Genomic DNA, 20,272 nt, shown 5'->3' with positions numbered 1-20,272 from the left:
TCAAATTCACTTGTAATAGGTTTGGCGCTGATAGAACTTATAAACTCTTCAAAGCAAAAAGGGATCTGTTAAAAAGATGGGGGGTGGGTTCAGTCTTCAGTAAAGCGAGGGAAATTATAATTACAGATTTAAGGCAATGCTGACTCACCACTGACAGCAAAGGGATTTTTTTTTAAGCCAGAAGCCCGGAATAAAAACTTCAGAGAATGACTTCAGCCTGATTAATTCCCACAGCATCAGCTCTTGCAGCATACGCCGCTGCTAAACGAAGAGAAAGGATTTGAATTTGCATAACGGGGATCTCCATGAATATATGGCTGTCAGTGCTTACAATCTGAACTCCCACCATTCACTAGAAGTAAAAAAGCTCGTCATTTTTTCCCTAATTTACAATGTACTGTGTTCCCCTTTCTAGCAGACTAACACCAAAAACTCCCATCGAGCTGGGGAAGGTAGCCAGATCCATTGCAGATTAGCAAGTACTTCACAGCTTGGGGTTCTGGTGCAGACCGGGAAGCTCTATATCAGCTTCTGCATTGGCATAAATTGGCCTAAATCCCTTGACTTCGGAGGATAACTAAAAATCGGTAGGTAGCTTCCAGGGTACACCTGGTTGCATTTAAAAACTTGGCTGAGACCCTGCAAGGGTTAACGTTGGAGACACTAGTCCTTTTTGGCATACAGAAAGCTTGCTATTACACAGTGCTTGCTCTGAAATCACCCTCCTGGCTTCTAACTCGAGGAGACAATTTTCTGGTGCAATCAGTTGCAGCAGTCCATAATTACTTCAGCGCATACTCTCCCCTGGATTTTGACGGCCATACACCAGGGACGAGTTAGCCCATCTTTGGCTTTTTTACCTCAAAGAGTTTGGTGGGTGCCAAGCAAACCTGTCAAGAAGGTTAAAGCAGTAGCTTTGCATCAATACATAGCTCTGATATCAAATGGGGCTCAAATATGAAGATAGGAAACAGGAAGAAGGACCGGGTAGGAGGCAGGTGTTACCCATAAGGTAGGTGTAAAAGGATGAATGTGTCAGCAGTAGAGCACTGTTGAACAAGGCCATATTGAACTGCATGAAAAGCCAAACAGCACAGCAGGGTTAGGGCTGGAGCACACGTCCTCATTGTATGGGTCATCCCTTCCACCAGCTGTTCTCCCAGGCACTTGTGTGAGCAGATGAAGGTGAGATGGGTATGCTCAGGGAGGCCCTGAGATGGGGAGAGCATCGTGATCATGGATGCTTTGCTGATGGAGACCCTTGGTTGGAGGCCACTGGCCAGGTTCAGGGGGAGCTTCCCCGTAGCTGGGCCGGGAGAGTTTGGTGTTAGCCAGAATCCACTTGCCTTTCCCCAGGAGGCAGAGCTGGAGCGCCTGGAGAGGGAGTTTGCCATTCAGTCCCAGATCACAGAGGCTGCCCGGCGCCTGGCGAGCGACCCGAACGTCAGCAAAAAGCTGAAGAAACAGAGGAAGACATCCTACCTGAATGCCCTAAAGAAACTGCAGGAGATCGAAAATGCCATCAATGAGTATCGCATCAAATCTGGAAAGAAGCCAACCCAGAGAGCCTCCTTGATCATAGAGGGTAAGTGGGGCTCAGCACCCACGGCATTGCTGAAGGGTCTGTGGAGGGCCGGGAGCAAAATTCGTGGCTTGAGGCACAGATTTCCCCTCCTTCCTCTTGCCTCTCCTGACTCCACGCGTGCTGGCAGTTGTGTTGTCCTCTCCCATACCAGCCTGCTGTCAGATGGGTGTCTGGGCTGCGTGCCGTGCATTAGGGATGTGCTGTTTCACAGCACAAGAAGCAGTGTCACACTGTAGATTATAAGCGTGTCAGGAAAGCAGACTGACTCCTTTGTTCACCTATAAAATCACTCTGTTAACGTCTCCTCCGGAGTGGTGCTGTACAAATGTAATTAATGTTAGCAGATTGGGGTGAGCTCTCTAGCTGAAAGGCATCTGTAAAATCAAAGTGGTAGCAGTGTTATCACTGTGTTCGAATGCTTTTTTTTCTTTTTCTTTTTTTTTACAATGTAATTCTCAGGGCACTTTATGGTTTATTGGGTTGTTGATTGGTATTTCATGAAATCCATTAACTTTCTGCTGTGGTTCTTTCTCCCTTGCTGATTTTGCCCTTTCCCTTTGACTTGCAGAGCTTTTCTCTGTGCCTTTGTAGCAGGAACTGAGATTAGGGCTGCTGTATTTGTGACCTGGGTACCAAGTTGCACCGCAGTCAGGGATGACACACAGCCTTGAGGACACGGGATGGGGGAGGTAGCTCAGACGTGTGCACACCAAGGACGTGAGAGCTTCTCCTGCTGCTACAGAGGATGCTCCAAAAGTGTTTCCCTGAATTACACGAAACTGGTACCTAGTGTGGGCCTTTAGTTAGCAACAGGATGATCATTTTAAGAAGGCAGAGATCAAACCCAGAGTCCTTAAGGCCCGAGATGTAAATCTCGCTAATGGCACCAGGCCATTTTGCATCCTCTGGGGATCTCAGCTCTCCGTTGTGACTCAGTCTTAATCCCCATTAGTTGAAAAGAGTTAGCGGCTCCTTGAAAGGCAGCCTGCTAGTGAGAGACCTGGCCTGCAGCTCTGCCCTCTGAGACTGAGAGTGGGCTAAGTCAGCTGTTTATAGGAATCTTGCCTCTTGGCTATGTGAGGAGGAAGATGTGGGTGACTGCTTAAGGCTAAGACTCAGTGGACAAAGATCACAGTGCAGTTCAGCACTCAGTCACTGCAATTCTCGGGACCATCTGACCATCTTTATATTTTCTTCCCCTCAGAAGGGAACATTGCCAGTGAAGACAGCTCCCTGTCGGATGCCCTTGTTCTCGAGGATGGTATGTTGGCTGCTATATGTTCTAGAGGGTAGGAAGGAAACAGGGAAGGATGTGTGAACTCCTGATTGACACTCAAAATGGAGGAACTGTTCTGTGTAATAATCCACCCAAAATTCCTAGTACCAAAAACGCTCCAAACTGAGAGCGGTTTCCCCTGACTCTAACTTGTAGTCAGACATCAGGCTTGGAGCAGTGAGTATTGCTGTAGTTACTGCTCTGAATTCTTTCAAAAGACAGTCCCAGAATGCCCCCTTATTTTCTCTTAAGGTTTCAATTGTTTTAATGCATCACACACCCTTGCTCACCATTCCCTCCCAAAATGGGAATGTCAGCCGGTGCACTTCTGAAAGTCGGGTCTTCAGGTTGCTCCTGATTGCAACCAGGGGAAGCGGGGTAAGGAAGCAGGCTCTGGAGGTGTGATGGTGTCCCCCAGGGTTGTGCTGCCATTGGAGGTATCACACAGCCATCACCTCTCTCCCTTCTTCTCTTCACAGAGGATTCTCAGGTCACCAGTACAATATCCCCTCTCCAGTCCCCACACAAAGGACTCCCTCCCCGGCCACCGTTGCACAACAGGCCTCCTCCTCCGCAGTCGCTGGAAGGCCTCCGCCAAATGCATTACCACCGCAATGACTATGACAAGTCCCCCATCAAACCTAAGATGTGGAGCGAGTCATCCTTGGATGAACCCTATGAGAAGGTCAAGAAACGCTCCTCACACAGTCATTCCAGGTGAGCCAGCTATCCTGAAGCTCCATCAGAGAGATATCCTCTGCTTTCAGGAGGGACAGGTGTAAGCCCTTTCAAAATTTACAAAGCTGTCCCTTACCAAAAGGAGACTTTTAGGTGTTTTGGCCAATAGGCATGTCAAAAACAGGCTGCAGCCACATGACTGCTGCTTGGTATCTCAATGTTATTTTAAAAAACGTTTAGAAAGGAAGGATGGTGGATCATCTGAGGGCTTTGACAGGGCTTGGCCTTGACCTCCGGCTACTGCAGAAGTACAAGCTCTGGGATGCAGCTCAGAGCAGCAGCTGACCCAACTCCCGCTCACCCCCATGAGATCACAGGCACATGCCTGAGATCTGGAAAGGCATGGGAGCCCCTTCCCCAAATTTCTGCCTGGGAACTGAAGCAGGGTGTTTGCTCTGCAGCAGTCACAAGCGGTTCCCCAGCACCGGGAGCTGTGCCGAGGCGGGAGGGAGCAGCTCGCTGCAGAACAGCCCCATCCGGAGCCTTCCCCACTGGAACTCCCAGTCCAGCATGCCGTCGACGCCGGATCTACGGGTACGCAGTCCGCACTACGTCCACTCCACACGGTAAGTTTTCCCAGCTCCGGTCTCACATTGCTTACTGTGAAATAAATATTCTTTGCTTTATCCTTCCCCCAGGATATTAACTAATTCCCAGTTCAGGAAAGGACACAAACCGGTCCTGTTCACATCAGAGGCTCAAGTACTGTTGCCAGTGGGGAATCTCTCCTGAACTGGGATCCTGAAATCACTTCAGATAAATGTGATCCTGCCCCTCGTCTCCCTGTCAGAGCAATCAAGCTTTTCTTCCACTGGGACCTTTCATCTCAGGGACTGCTTATAGGCCCTACAAACCCCGTGCCACTTTTAGAAGGGATGTGGTACTACTGCTAAATTCCTCTGTGGATCCAGCTGGAGATAACGTATTGTTTCCTGTCTGATACGAAATGTTGGGTAGGGTTAATTCTCTCTCATAGATAAAATGTTTGCACATGTGATCTTATGTGGAGAGAGAGCCTGTATAAAGCAATCCACCCAGGGATCCAGGTGGCAGTGGAATAAGCCCAGGGTTGACAGAGGAAAGAGCTGAAGTGTGTAAGAGAGGTGATTTGTTGTGGCCCAACTGGACTCCAGTTTTCAGCAGGATTTCTGCAAACTGTTCGGCTTCATTGCTATTTTGCTCTTGTGGCAAACTCCATGGACACTGCGGGAAGCAGAGCTGAGCCAAAGCTGTGTGCTGTTAGGTATCCTGCCCTAAGGGGTAGTGCTAACATCATTTAGCTCGGCATAAATCAAGAGTCATGCCAACACATCAGATTCAGGCAGAGGCGATACAAGGCATTAAGGCCCTGGGTTAAGTTTGTTACAGGTTTTTGGCTGAGAGTACCTTTCAAGAGTGCAATGTTTGTTAACACTGGAGCCAAACTGTGTGAGAAATGAGCCTGGCACAGGGCTTGAGAAGTGGCCTTGACCAGGTAGGGGCCATTTGGGTGTTTGAAACAACCATTGCTCAGTCTGTGGCTCATTCATGAGCTGCATGCCCTGGCCTTGGCCATCCATCATGCGGGGGTGTGACTCGTTGTGGGGTTTTCCTGCTCTGTGAACGGATGGCTGAAGCTCTCCAAACAGCTGGGGTGAATAGAGACCACCCAGACTTGGCCGTGAATCGAGCCTTGAAAACTTGCGATTCGGGGTGGTTGCCTGAAGGGCTGTTACCTGCTGACAGTCCTACACATGCTACACACGGCTGGGCCCTGGTAAAACTTAGCTGCTTGACAGAGATGACTTTTTCAAAGGCATTGAATTCTGGGCATTGAAATCACTGCATTCTGGGCTAAGTATGGGCAGTCTGTCTGTGTCACACCAGGTGGATTGTACCTATGCAGGGCATTCACAGGCCACTTGCAAGGGAATCCCACCACCGTTGAGGCTAAGGTCTTGGGATTAGCAGAGCTGGAGTGAAGTGAACCTGATAGCACAGGGATGGTGCTGATTCAAACAGCTCTGCCACAGGGCCGCACCACCAAAGCCGGGGCTTGAAGTCCCCAGGTTTTGCCCTTCAGACTGGGTCTTTCCCAGGGTGGCAAGCGACAGAGGAATTGGGCTGGGCAAGGGTTTATGTCCCACGTGGTGCTGCAGACTGAATGCCACCACCAAGGAGACTGGAGAGGGACAGGAGTAGGACCTAATCACCCCGAACCCTGCAGCGGGGAAGCAGGTTGCTTTGCAGCTGAAAGCTCCACGCAGTGCTGGAGGGGTCCAGGTTTTCAGTGCCTTCATAGTCCCTTGCCTGTGAAGCTGGCCTTGTGTGCAGAAGGGGATGGGGAGTGCTTCGTCCTGTTGACTTACCAGCCTGGATTTTTTTCCTGGTACCTGCAGGTCAGTCGACATCAGCCCGACCAGACTGCACAGCTTAGCTCAGCACTTTAGACACCGGAGCTCCAGTTTGGAGTCGCAAGGCAAGCTCCTCGGCTCAGAAAATGAGACAGGGAGCCCCGATTTCTACACCCCAAGGACTCGTAGCAGTAACGGCTCTGACCCCATGGACGACTGCTCTTCCTGCACCAGCCATTCCAGCTCTGAGCACTACTACCCTGCTCAGATGAACCCCAACTACTCCACCCTGGCAGAGGACTCCCCGTCGAAAGCCAGAGAGCGGCAGAGGCAAAGGCACAAATCAGCGGGCAACCTGGTCTCTTCTAATTCAGGGAGTATGCCCAACCTGGCTGCAAGGAATGGGACGGGGCACCACCGCGTCTACCTGCACAGCCAGAGCCAACCCTCCTCCCAGTACAGGATCAAAGAATATCCCCTGTACATCGAGGGCAGCTCCACACCTGTGGTAGTGCGGAGCCTGGAGAATGACCAGGAGGGACACTACAGCGTGAAAGCACAATTCAAAACCTCCAACTCCTACACAGCGGGGGGGATGTTTAAGGAGAACTGGCACGGGGATGAAGTGGACTCCGTCAGGCTCACCCCCTCCCGCTCCCAAATCATAAGGACTCCATCTCTGGGCAGGGAGGGCCACGAGAAAGGCTCGGGTAGGACTGCCGTGTCAGATGAGCTGCGGCTCTGGTACCAGCGGTCCACGGCCTCCCACAAGGAGCACAGCCGCCTCTCGCACACAAGCTCCACTTCCTCGGACAGCAGCTCCCAGTACAGCACATCTTCGCAAAGCACCTTTGTGGCACACAGCCGGGTCACGAGAATGCCTCAGATGTGTAAAGCAACATCAGGTGAGAGATGATCCTGGGCAAAGGGGCAGGAGGGATGGGGGCTTCATGCAGCCCAGATTCGTGCCAGGTGTTACACCCCAGCTGGAGAGCAATGCCAGACCGTAGCATGTTATCTGGCCTTCACATGCTGCTCACCAAGCCTGTAGGTGTAACATTGGGGGGGCAAGCCTTGTCCAAGACACTTACTGGGTGAGAATTTTTTTCCATGGAAATTATCACTTTGCAATGATGGGCTCAAAAGACAGGGAGGGACCGAAGTCCCGTTGTTGCCAGGTCTTTCCTCAGAGTGCAGTTGGTTTTTGGGTGATGGTGCTAGGGGCTGAACATGGAGAAACCACGGGGGGGGGTCACTCTTAGTAATCGCAGCGAGGGGAGCGATGAAGCAAGCGGGGGCTCAGCACAAACTAGGAGAATGCATGTCCTCAGTGAAATACCAAAAGCATGAGAAAGGTTAAGTGGGGAGCATCCCAGCCCCTCCGCCCCCTGCGAAAATGTTTGTGCGATGACATCTTTGTGCACTGCTGAGACTTGGTTTTCCCATGCAGCTCCAGTAGCTGTGCTGATAGTGTCCTGAAATTCAGAGCACTTAAGTTTGTGCAGTGTTACGCCTCTCCGTCATCTACAGAGCTTTGCACTCCTCTGTGCTGTTAATATTAAATGGTAAGAAAACAGTCAAATTCATTAAACTGAGGAGGCCTCTATGTGTTATGAAATAGTCCAAGGTTAAATATTTACTGGCCATCAGTCACTGCTGGACAAGCCAGTTTGGATAGATCAAGGACTTACTAAAAACCTGAATCCAGCCCTGCGTGGACAGGATTGCTGGTTAATCAGTTTGTGCCGTGCCCATCCCCACCCTTCCACATGCCTCAGGCTTGGCATGGGAGACACCATTGCTCCGGCCTCGCTTGCCACAGGTCCTCGCAGCCTCCCTGAGCAGACCAATGCATTGTCCACCCGTGCTGGCTGTTGGCCTTCTGACATCCCAGCATCACGCCTGGTCCACGGTGACCGCCATGCTGACACCACTGGGGCTTTGTATTCACTGCTGACTCCAGCACGGAGTCAGAGAGGCGATTTGACACCAGGCTCCTCGTGGGCCACCGACAGCTGCCCGAGAAGAGGCTGATTTATGTGCGATGCCAACACTCACAGGAGGCCCAGTTGTGGACCAAGACACAATCGAGTAGCTGCTAGAACCATCCTGTGTCTCCATATGAAAAAATCTGTCTTCCTTCCTTTGATTAAGCAGCATTTCTGTTCCACCCAGCAACACAAAATGCTTGAACACTGGAAAGCTTTGCCTTGCTTAGCTTTGGAAACCATACGAGTCCAGTTAGGTAATCCAGAAAGGAAAATGGTGGAACTGAGGGGAGAGCACATAAAAACTGCTGGCAATCAGTCCGTTCCCCCGCCCAGCTGGGTCTTTACATCTATATGTGATTATCTGGGCAGCACAGTGGCAGGCGTGCTCAGTAATCACAGCTTGTCGTGACCAGTTGGCAGCGTAGAGTGGTTTTGCGTTCAGAGTCAGCTACCAATTACAGCTGTGGGAGGATACTGACCTCAGGGGCTGTCGGCTCCAAGGAGCAGATTAAAATTTGTTTTTCTCTGGAAGTGTCATTTGGCAGCAGCTAAAGAATTTAACAGCACAGAAGGGGATGCCAGGTAGAAACATCCATCATTTTAGCTGATTAGCCCTAGCTGATAGGTCTGTTGGACTTCACGCTGTCCTTCAAAGAGGCTCATACTTCTAGGCCTATATTAAATTCGGAGGGTCAACTCTTGAGGAGGAGGAAAAGATCAGTCAGGTGGATTTCTTAGCTAGACTCTCACCGGTGAAACTCCCCCAAGAACCACTGCCAATGGTACATTTTTAGTTCAGCTTGCTTCTGTCTTCATTCAAGTAAGATAAGCCTTCCTCTGGTCCCATAGTAGTAGGGTCATCAAAGCCCGATTTCAGTTTATTACAGATACACAGTGAAAGGTAGTTGCAGCTTTTGAAATCTTCAGAGCTGACTTCCTCCTTTGCACCTGAAGCAGTGTACTTGTCCAGACTCTCGCCAGTGCTGGCTCTGGCTCCCAGGGACACAGAGCATCTCCCACCACCCCTGGAAGCAGGAGGCTGAGCCTGATGGGCTGGGCTCCTCCAGTTCAGGTCCCGTGGAGATGCACAGCCAGGCCGTGCCAGTCCAGCAGCAAAACCAATTAGCTTTCATGATGGGAGAGGTGCAGTGTTTCCCAGGCAGGGCTCAGGAGAGCCCGGGTTGTTGTATTCAGCTGGAGGCTGAAACAAAGCATTCCTGCAGAGCTGAGGACAGATCTGGCCCGTGACACGCAGCAGCGTCAGCACCAGGCTGTCTGCTCCCGTACTGCGTTAGGGCACAGCCATCCAGGAACAGGATGAGGTCTGACTCCCAGGCTCCGTTTACTCACTTGCAGGACATGTTTCTGCTGGTCTGACGAGCTGATGCTTCTGAACCACCCTGACCCTTGCACCCTCACCTCACCGGTTATTTTTCTCCACCCTTTGGTTGTTTTTCAGCTGCCTTACCTCACAGCCAGAGGAGTTCAACACCATCGAGTGAACTAGCAGCCACGCCGCCGGGCAGTCCCCACCACATTATCACATGGCAGACTGGGTGAGTGTCTGTGGGATCGGGTTAGAGAATTCACCTCACTCAGTGCCAGTGAGAAAAACCTCCCTGCACACAAGCAAAGGAAGAGCACAGGTACGGGGAACATCTTCCAGGTGCTCAATAGCCTACACCATTTCCAGCCTCCCACCCATGCTCTCATAGCGGTGGAGCTCTAGTTTAGGCTGACCAAGACATGGCAGTGCCATCCGCACCCAGCAGCACTGCTCCAAGCAGGGCCAGATCCACAGGGAAAGAAGCCTTGCAGGTTCTTCCTGCTTGGACAGTCTCCTTCTTCCAATTTTCCGTATGTCGAAATAGCTGATCTTTGTTTTAGCAACTATCACGCTGGCTGTCTAGACCGAGATCTTTGTTGTAAAGGCAAGGTTAGGTGCCTACCATATTTGTATCTGCAACAACCACATTTTTCTGCTAGTTTTTCCCTAGCAATGTGTCTTAATGACTATTAAATGCATCTTTTTTCAGCTACCACTAACTTAACATGCTTCGCCAAAGCATGAGTGAGCCATTACATGCAGGTACCCATTACTCGTGTAAATACAGTAATTGGGTTTTTTGGCACCTCTTTGTGAGGCAGGGAGTTCCAGGAGTAAACAAAAAGCCTTTTGCAAGCTCCCATGGGTATTCTCTAGCAATCTCTTGTAATTCTGACCTGCCACATGAAATAAAGATCATGTCCAGATCCCGTCTAACTCAGCACGTTCCAGATTTTTGCATCTAAATTGAGTTTGGTGACATCAGCTAGAAAGTTTCAGACTACAGTCCTCAAAATACCATAGGCTGTAGAGTAGGAAAACAGATATGACCCCCTGAGTTGTGAATTGGGACCAGTAATTTTGCAAACATTTCACTGTGCAGCCACTGGAAAATCTCATGCTTTTTAATTTCCTCTGGTCACCTATGACCAAGTTTGACCTCTGGTTTTACTCCAGCACTGCTCGTGACTGCACTTTAAAATGGGGATGAGGAGAACCGTAACCACAACCCCCTTAGGCCTACCTTGGATTTCAAATTCACACATTTGACATCCAGCCTCACATGGTCTTTGCATGTGCTTCCAGCTTTAGAACAGGAGAATTTTCCTGATCCCGTTTCACAAAAAGTCAAGGGATCACAAGATAGGCAAAATGGCAGCTATCTTTACTGTACACTGAGATTTCCACTATTAAGGGTTTGAGTCTAGACTCAAATCTTAGTCTCAGTCTCCATCCCAATCCTAATTCCTCTAAATATCTCCACGATGATCAGAAGTAAAACAGCTGAGAAATCTGTTTGGCAAATCCCAACTTTTCTTATTTTTCCATTCAAGAAAACTCCTCCACCTTGTCTCTCATAGCAAAAATGCATCAAGCCAAATTCTGAGCTGGTGAAAGTGAAGTTATCTAGATTTATAGCTTAGGCCCTGCACCAACAACCAGCGCAAAAAGAACCGGAGACAAATCAGCACTTATTTCATGCCTGAGCATAACATCCGAGGCTATGTATAAATACAGTAGGAGCAGATAAAGTTTGCCGTTAGATGCACAGCACCAACTCCCCCACTGCAGGAGCAGGCTGTGCCCTCCCAGCACGACTCAAAAGATCGACAGTTCTCCCCAACATGTTTTTGTGTCACTAACTTTTTCTAAAGATGATTCATCAACTTGTTTCCCCACTGGATTAATAAGCTCGTAACAATGTCTCTGTCACTTCTTTTCTTTAACATTTCCTCTCTCCTCTTTCCTCCTTTTTTGCTCTCCTTTGTTCAGAGAAGCAACAGACAACTCACCCACTATGGATGAGTCTCAGTCTCCAACCCACCAAAGTACTGATGAATAGAGGTATAGTAAGGGAACGTTTTGTTCTTTCATCCTTCTGCCTTATAGTCCATGAACACAGTGCGAGTAACTGGCATCCCGCTGTCCCTGAGGAGCGGCCCTTTAAATTGTGTGCCTGTTTGTTTGGCAACAAGGCTTCCTTCAGCTCCTGGAAGAACAACTCGAAAGCATCTCAAAGCCTCTGTGCCTTTTCAGCAAGTTTGCGGCTGTGGCGCTTTCCCCTGTGAAAGAGGACTTCGGGCCAGCCCGCTCTGCGTTCGTACAGAGGTTGAATGGGCACAGAGAGCAGGCGGTAGTGACAAATTTGTGGCTGGGGACATTTCAAAGCAGCATGGGCAAAGTGCTGCGGGGAGAGTCTGGGAGCAGCATGGCAGGGAGACAAGCTCAGGTAAATGGGGGCCTCAGGGGACCTGGACTGAGCTCCCAGCAGTGGTCCAGCCATGGCACCGAGCACCCCTTTCTCCTCCTTCCCTACCGCAGAGCAGAGCTGTGAAGCAGAGGCTGTTAGCAGCAGCAAGGTTTTATGGAACAAGGAGCAACCCTGGCCCTGTTCCTGTGGGAAGACAGAGGGGGAAGGGTGGAGGGAACAAAAACACCCTCGGAGTATTTATATTTTAATTAAACTGCGTCGCTGTCTGACACTCTCATTTGAATCTACAACCATTCACAGCTGGCATCTGTCAAGTATTTCAAGCCCAGCTTTCTAGAGATAACCCATAAACCTCCGTACTCCAGCACAGAGCTGGGAAACAAAAGGCTCTTTAATATGCAGACAGTGATGCCCTTGCTCAGGTTCCTCCCAGACATGGTCCCAGGGAAACCAGGTGGAAAACAGGACAGAGGATGCAGGAGCTGCCAGACTGCATCAGATGTGAGATCAGTCCTGCGAGGCGGAGCTGAGGAAGGAGTGAGAATCCCACAGTAAACAGATAGAAAATGTATCTCCCACTTTTGGCCTCAAAACAATCTCTAGTTTGGAAGTTGGTTAAAATCAAAGTGTGAGGGAGAGACATCAATTCTGAATATTATATATCTATGCAGATACAGCAGTCACTTTTCAAAATATCAACAAGATTTTGACCCCAGTGGTTTCCTCTGGCAAGGAGCTCCACAGACTAAGCCAGGAGCCGACCCTGATCGGAGCTTTAAGATAAATAGCAAAGAAAATTCCCATAAATTGCTCTGTGCAAGCAGACAAAAAGCCATGCAGCAAAAGAAGCAGTAGCTTGTCAAGAGAGGTGCCACAAGATGAGGACTAGGCTACCTATGACAAAACACGGTCCTTCCCACGTTGGACCTGGCACCCTCTCACTAGTCGCTTCCTAGCTCATCCCTGGAAAGCCGCCTAACTCTGGGATTGCCAGGTGATGCACGAGCCTCTGCCCAGAGAAGAAGTGCTACAGGAAAGCACCACCACCCTCCTCCTTCCATGCTCCCGCTAGATGCTACAGTCTATGGCCAGGAGGGCTGCTCTGCAGACTTGCTCCCTGGAGAGCATCCCACTAAAAATCCTTTACCCCATCTTACTACCAGGCAGGAAAGCAAGACAGAGCCCTTTAGGCAAGGCAGAGCACTGCTGCTGTACCCCCGGAGGGAAGAGGCCGCATACAGAGAAAGCAGAGGCAGGTGTGGTACCATGGGTGGTGGGATGGACCCAGCTGGTGGGGTGGGCCACAAGCTCTCGCCCTCCAGCAGCCGCTCTGCTCTCTTGTAGCGCATCCCCTTCACGAAGCCCCTGCCACTGGCCAGCAGCGGGCTGAAAACACAGCAGCTCTGCCTGTTGCCATTCAGGCATCATCCAAAACTCTGGAGAGGCTGCCGGAGCTCGGCTTTCTCCTGCCTCCTCGCACCAGGCGGGTTGCTGGGGGGGGGAATGGGACTGCTGGGCAAGAGCAAACTGGGTCAAGGCAGGGCCCTGCATGCTGAGCCCACCCCAAACATCAGTTCTGGGGGTACCCGCAGAGTGCGAATGTGAATATCCTGCGTTCCTCCCCACCCATAATACAATGTTTTATGCCCATGGCTGAACTTCCCAGGAGCCCTTGTTGTCCTAACGAAGTTTCCTTTCTCCTGCAGGGGCTACAACGATAGCTGTTTCCTGGACTCTCCCCTCTATCCAGAATTAGCAGATGTCCAGTGGTATGGGCAGGAAAAAGCCAAGCCTGGGACTCTAGTGTGAACCCCTGACCTCAAGATAATCACATCAATGCCATTCTGAGATCACCTCACTGCCTCTCATTTGCCTTACCCAGATGCACTGTCACCCAGCACCAGCTTCAACTCTAAGCACTTTTCTCACGATGCAATTCAAGATGACATTTACAGAACACTGGCCCCGAGACATCCACCGCGACAGCGACGGACCTCAGCGCATCCCATTGCCAGGCTGGTGCACGTCCCTCCCACGGCCTGCAGGGCAGCGGGTGCAGATGAGCAGCCATCTTAATAGTCAGTTGGCAATTTAAAAATTGATTTTCCTTTGAAACGATGGGAGCCTTTCAAGGCTTACATCAAATCTTACTGTTCTGTGGCATGTAACAGCAGTAAGATTTCCATGACCTGCGATCTGAAGCCAACAGAGCATTAGTATAAAGGGGGGGGAGGGGCAAAACAGGACGGAGGCTGAGAATTGGATATCATAGTCCTGAAAGCGCATCTGTTATGAAACAGTAAAATCCCGTCACTTCAAAGATGTGTCAGAGTCTCGCAATCAGATCTGCACTGCCAAAGATCGCCACACCAACGTCGGCAGGATGAGTTTGCTCAGCAAGTCCTTGTGACAAGAACATCTCCCTCATTTAACTCGATGGCAGACATGACCACCTCCTGTAAAACGGCATTTCCTTCTTCGCTTTGAGCCCACCTACATGCAAGTAAAATAACCCGATGTGCTGAAGACACACTGGAGGTCTGGGCTGGTATCACAGCATCGCTGTCTACACGCTACTATTAAACTGGACAAACGAGGTTTACAAAGGCATTATCTAAAGCAGAGGCAAGTACTGCTACTCACAGCATCTCTGTGGCTGGCACAGGTTGCACACCAATACGTAGAGAGGTCGGGGTTGTGATGGTTTGGTTTTTTTAATACTCTGATGAAGATAAAAATTGCCAAAAAACCTTTCTACAAACAGACACAGCAAATAAGTTCTAATCTATTTCTGCACAAAGCGTTAACGTGAAATCAAAGGGAAAGCACATCGCAATCTAATTGACAAGGTAAAGCTGCATTAACATATCTGTTCCACTCATCTTCCCTTCGTTAGCACCAGTGTAGCAAAGGGCTCGTCACCCGGCGTACTGCTGTGTGGGAGAACCGGTCTGTCGGGAAACGGAAAGGCTCGGCGGCGGGGTTCAACAACCAGCAGACTAGGCAAATTTTCCCACTGCAAGAAGCGACCGCAAGAAAGAGAAGCAACTAAATTAGGTGTTGGACACAAGCGAGAGCTGCCTACTGATACCAAAAGGAATCGTACGAGAGCGTCACGGAAGGAGCTGCAAGTTTACACATACTTTTGAGCAATGCTTTATACATGTCAAGCCATGGAACTTTAAAAGGCCTCAAAGACACTTTTGTAACGAACAAGTGCACAATCTAGGTGGATGCTGAAGCTGGCACGTCTAGCCTTCATTGCGGTGCTATGCTGTTTTTATTGCCACTAGATGGGGGGAGGCACCCGGCCTTCCCCCGTTTGTGCGTGCAAACGATGATTTCCTATGGGAAAGGCATTAAAAGAAACGGCTGGAGGGGGTTACTTTGTGAAAAGCAGAAACTGAAGTTAGCTTTAGTTTAAGGAAAAAAGAAAAAAAAAAAAAAGTGCGAGTGTGTGTGCGTGTGTGTGTTCCAAGAATAACAATAGCGTCTACCAGACAAAGTAGGGCGAAACGTTGAAAATTAAACACCACGACTTGGGGGGCTGCCACACCTTTTGGTATTAAGATTGCTGGAAAACTGCATTCCAGGCTTTAAAAGAGAATGGGTTCTCCGTAATTAGGCTTGGAAAGATGATGGGGTTTCTGAAGAGTAATGCAAGCGGCTCGTGTGAATACCTTTCTGCAAGACATACTAGAAACATTTGCTTTGGTTCTCTGCGCTTGCCCGCTGTGCTGCTGCCTCGCATCACTGGTAAGGCAGGGGAGGCGGCCCTGCCGAGGCGAGGACAGCGGTGGGCAGCAAAGGCTGCTATTTGTCCAGGGAAATCCACGGCAGAGCCAGGAAGGAAACTCTTTCATGTTCACACATAAAGCATAAATGAATTATCCCTCTGGAAAAGAAAAAAAAAAAAAAAACAACCAAAAAAGCATACTTTTTTGTACTGGCAAGGGGTTTTTAAAGCTAGCCATGCAAGCCTCCTGCTTCTGGACCTCCGCGAAGAATCACCGCAGGAGTACCCCCCCTTTGACAGCAATTGAAGCCTCGTAACCGGTTGCTGGAAGAACAGACAGCGGTGAGATTGCACCCTCTGTCTGGACGTGCAAAATGCTGTTTTCACCCTCTCTCTGTGCTTTGGGGTCTTTAACATGGGAATTATTTCAAGCTCCTAATTGGATTTTTAGCTGGATAAGAGATAGTACCAATTAGTGACATTTACTGATAAGATTCAGTAGCTAAAGTGAAAGGATTAAATAAGGACCAAATTAAGCAGCAGCAAGTAATTTAGCCCACAGATTTTAGGGGCTCTGAGCAACTGTCTGTTTTCTTTTTAATTTCCCTGGTAAGTGGTTTTGGGTTGTTGGGGTTTTTTTTCTGTGTACCTTCTTTTAATTAAAAAGAATTCAACAACAGCGGCACTATGAGGCCTCTGGGCACTGCAGGAAGAAACACTAATTCCTCCAAGACCAGATCTGCAGTTTTGCAGCAAAGGTTAAAAGGTGGCAGCCCTGAAATTAGGGGAAAAAAAAATAAATGGTTAGCCTGAATTGCAAACAGGCTCGAGTAGAGAAAAAGCTTTCTAGAAACGGATTGAGTTTTGCTTTGTGTTCTGCTTTTCTGTTTTGCAATCAAGGCACACGTGAGCAGCCAGTCTGGTAGTAAAGACAGATTAAGTAAAACAGGTTTTACTGTTTAGCTCAATTCAATTAAACACAAATGTACATAAAATGTTAATCTCATGAGATTAACATATTTAAGTATAACACGGAGGGGTATATACATAGCTATTATATACAAGCACTTGACTACCAACTTAACCCCTCCTTTACTTTTTTATTTTCCAAGGCTCCATCTGACATAAAGCCACAGTTGCGTTCTTAGTCTCCATGGCGGACGCTCCCTCTGTTTAGCCGGGAGCCGGGTGTACGGTCTACGCACCGGGCCGCGCTGGGAGGCAGGGTTTATTTTTAAATGATATTATATGCAATCGAGTGTTGAAAATGTTGAAACAGTCCAATTTGTTTTCACTCTGTATTAGTTTTAGTTTCAGGCGTAGCCGATTCCCATTCAGGTGCTATCAGATGACCAGTTACTGCTTAGTTAACTAGATGTAAAGTTTTACATATATATTAATGTCAATAGTTTTATTACAAGTTGTGTAAAATGGACTCTCTAGTTTAAAAAAAGAAAAAAAAAAAAGAAGAAAAAAATTAGGTCTCTCCTGAAATCGACTTTAGAGCATGGAAAATGATTTTACTGGATTCTGTTCAACTGTAATCAAGGAAAAAAATATGTATGTTGTAGAAAAAGTTGCAGAATTAAAAAAGATCTGCTTTTAATTTATTCTTTTTGTATTAAGAATTTGTATAGTTACCTTTACATTTTGCAAAACGGTGTTGTCAACACTTCCTTATTAAAGCATTTTCAAAATGAAACCTCGCAGTGGTCTTTTCAGGAGGGCACGGCGCCTGGGGAATCCTTACCGTGGCGACCGCACCGCCACCTCTGCCAAATGCTCGCTCCAGATGTGCGCGCAGCTGGCCAGGGTTTCCGGGAGGGACCCGCTCATTTGCTGTCGGGGGTCCTGACTGCAGGCAATGCTGGGCATTCCCCCTGCAAAGCCCGTCCTTCAGAGATCCCTTGGGATTCGGTGCTCGCGCTCAGCAGATCCCTGCTCGCCCCGTCGCGTGTTCTCTCGAGCACTGGCCTCGGGGGCCCAGGCGGCATCTCGGGCAGTAAGACACCGCGTGACTGACTTCCCAACACCTACCACCACAGTAGGAAACAAAGTCACGAAAACAGTATTTACTGCTAACACGCGTAACTTGAAATAACTAAAATTCACGCTCGCTTATACGAATTGGATGCTGAGGAGCTACAAGGCTGTTTGCAGCAATGCCAAGGTCCGTAGGACAGGCTTGAGCACCAGCACACTCACCCCTCGCGCTCCAAGGAACCGCCTGCTCGCTGGGTTAAATTCCTGAAGAAACCCCATCGTCCTGGTTTAATCCCTGTTGCCGAGGCAGCAGCATCGAGAACCCACCCCGACAGACGCTGCTCGGGCTCAGGAGAACCCACCCCGACAGACGCTGCTCGGGCTCAGGAGAACCCACCCCGACAGACACTGCTCAGGCTCAGGAGAACCCACCCCGACAGACGCTGCTCGGGCTCAGGAGAACCCACCCCGACAGACACTGCTCAGGCTCAGGAGAACCCACCCCGACAGACGCTGCTCGGGCTCAGGAGAACCCACCCCGACAGACGCTGCTCGGGCTCAGGAGAACCCACCCCGACAGACGCTGCTCAGGCTCAGGAGAACCCACCCCGACAGACGCTGCTCGGGCTCAGGAGAACCCACCCCGACAGACGCTGCTCGGGCTCAGGAGAACCCACCCCGACAGACGCTGCTCAGGCTCAGGAGGGGGCTTTGCCGGCAGCCCGGCCCCCTGCACGGGGTTAGGGATGCCGCTTGAGACCAGTTTCCCCGTCCGTGGGCAGCGGTGACCCCTGCAGCCGCCCAGCACCCCTTCCAAAATAGCAGGCAGTTTTGAACAGCCACACGCTCTCCACGTGGGACCTGTCCGCACTTCCCGGCACCCAGCACAGTTGTTTCCCGTTCTGTCCATTTATTCCCACTGTCCGTTCCCTTTCCACCCGAGCATCTCTTGTATCATCCGCCCCCATGCCACAGGGAGCCACCAGTGGCACCAACCCGGAGCCAGGAGGCCACCCCGACCATCACCCAGCATCGCTGGGTGTAGTAAATCCCCAAAAGGGTTTGGATGGGGCAAAACGGCAATGAAATTTTTCAGACGTCCCCCTAATTCTGGGACTTTGGCTCAGCTTCATTGCCAGTGGCTCCAATACTGCCGCAGGCACCTCTTCAAGCCCGACAACGCATCAGGAGCAGCTTTCCCAACAGCCCCCTCCAGATTTGATACCAGCACCGACACCCTTGCGCCATCCTTCTTGGAGGGCACCGCGTCATGTACTCATGCCCCGGGCCCGGGAGCCGGGACGCTCTCCTCCCCCTGAGAAGTGAAGCCATTCACCTCTCAGCCAGGTTGATTCTTTGGGCAAGGCTGGATCTATAATGGAGATTATACGGCAGCCAGCCGGAGAGGAACCCGGTTCCTCAATCAAAATAAATTGATCCCACATACGCCCACCCCAAGAGCCTTTCCAGCAATACAGACAAATAGCAAACAAGGAAATAAAGGCATTTAACTACTGTTGGGCACGGTAATACCAGTAACAGGCAGGAACCGTGTACTTTGAGAGCGCGTGGTACCGCACCACCTCACACAGCCCCTTCCACCGCCGGGCTAGGGAAGGAGTGGGGGGCTGCAACAGACAACCAGGGGCACTAAAGTCCCCAAAAGACTCCAGACGTCGCTACGGTGAACGCATGACTTCATCCTAAGGCTACAAGTCTTTGGATTCAGCGGAGTTATTTCCGCCTAATGCAGGAATTATCAGAAACAAACATCTGGAGAAGCCCAGAGGGAAAAGGCTAAATTGCTAAACTGAAACATACCCTCCCCACAAAAACTGTCAAGCAGTGTGACAGCCACGCCACACCCACGCGTCCCTAAACTAGGCTCGGGTAGGTTTTGGATATTTTTTTTTTGGCTAAAAGGCATTATTAACTATGTGATCATGGTCTGGTAGCTGTAATTTGGGGCCATCCAGCTGCAAAGAGCCTCCAACCAATGATGAAAAGCAGCTGCCGTAACAGTGTCCCCCCCCTTGCGATCCCCCGAGGACCGAAGCTGGCTCTCACGTGCCGGACAGCTGGAAACTCTTACACAGATATGCCGTGAGAAAGTACTTCTCAGTTCCTCAGTTCCCCGTGCAGCGCCATTCCATGAATTGCAAGGGGATAAAGTTCTTCCGTCAGGGGATTCATTCAAGCAAGGCGGCTGTATTTCAGGGACTGTCAGCAAGGAGGCACATTGCTTAAATTACATTCTTTAAAACCTGCTCAGACTAAAACATTCCAACCCCAAATTCACGTCCCTACAGGAGACGCATCCCCATTCAAACTGGTGCTCAGGGTACCATTAAAACTCTCCTCAATAATTAGCTTTAAAGCAGGAGGGGGGGGGGGGGATCTATCTAATACTATTGCAGATGCCCTAAGGAATCCAGTTCCCTCTAAAGCAGATGTTCCAGTGCTCCTTAAACCATCCCCTGGCTACTCACTTGCTGCACTTTCCAGGGAAATTACAGCTTTTCTAAATGAGGGACAATATTGTCCCTCAATTACTTAAAGAGTTCAAAACTAAGGTCAGGACGAAGACTTAGGAAATCATCCGGGTGGGGAGAGGGATAAAGCTGCGGTGTTATAAATGTTTCCTGTTGTAATAATGCCTCCAAAGAATATCTGTATAGAGCACTGCAAAAAAATCACCAGACACCACTGTTAACGAAACTCTTCCACGCTCTTGACATCCGCCCAGCTTCTCCCCACAAAGCCCCCTCTATTCCCCAAAGGCCCCTCCCCAAGCACCGGTTAGGTCTCACCAGCCTCATTTCTATTACTTCTAAACTGTTTAAGCTCTTGACATTTTCTCTGGGGTCAAACG

The 20,272-nt window shown here is 49.8% G+C and overlaps 1 protein-coding gene across 6 annotated transcripts in view; it reads left to right on the top strand.

Annotated features, from left to right (window-relative positions):
- The window catches only part of FRMD4A (FERM domain containing 4A), a 396,169-nt gene extending 379,056 nt beyond the window's left edge, over positions 1–17,113 (top strand). For 5 of the 6 annotated variants that reach the window (XM_076356146.1, XM_076356314.1, XM_076356060.1 and 2 more), the window contains exons 17-23: positions 1,357–1,585; positions 2,790–2,846; positions 3,341–3,578; positions 4,001–4,165; positions 5,978–6,837; positions 9,383–9,479; positions 13,388–17,113. In XM_076356146.1, coding sequence (XP_076212261.1) covers positions 1,357–1,585; positions 2,790–2,846; positions 3,341–3,578; positions 4,001–4,165; positions 5,978–6,837; positions 9,383–9,479; positions 13,388–13,490 — 1,749 coding nt within the window. In that variant the 3' untranslated portion in view covers positions 13,491–17,113. Of the gene's footprint in view, positions 1–1,356; positions 1,586–2,789; positions 2,847–3,340; positions 3,579–4,000; positions 4,166–5,977; positions 6,838–9,382; positions 9,480–11,242; positions 11,315–13,387 lie in introns of all 6 variants that reach the window. The other variant, XM_076356233.1, reaches the window with a different exon arrangement.
- Positions 17,114–20,272: the final 3,159 nt, after the last annotated feature.

Source organism: Aptenodytes patagonicus, chromosome 1 (genome assembly GCF_965638725.1).
Source record: "Aptenodytes patagonicus chromosome 1, bAptPat1.pri.cur, whole genome shotgun sequence".
NCBI lineage: Eukaryota > Metazoa > Chordata > Aves > Sphenisciformes > Spheniscidae > Aptenodytes > Aptenodytes patagonicus.
Note: the sequence above shows the minus strand (reverse complement) of the source record. Positions and strands in the feature narration are given on the sequence as shown.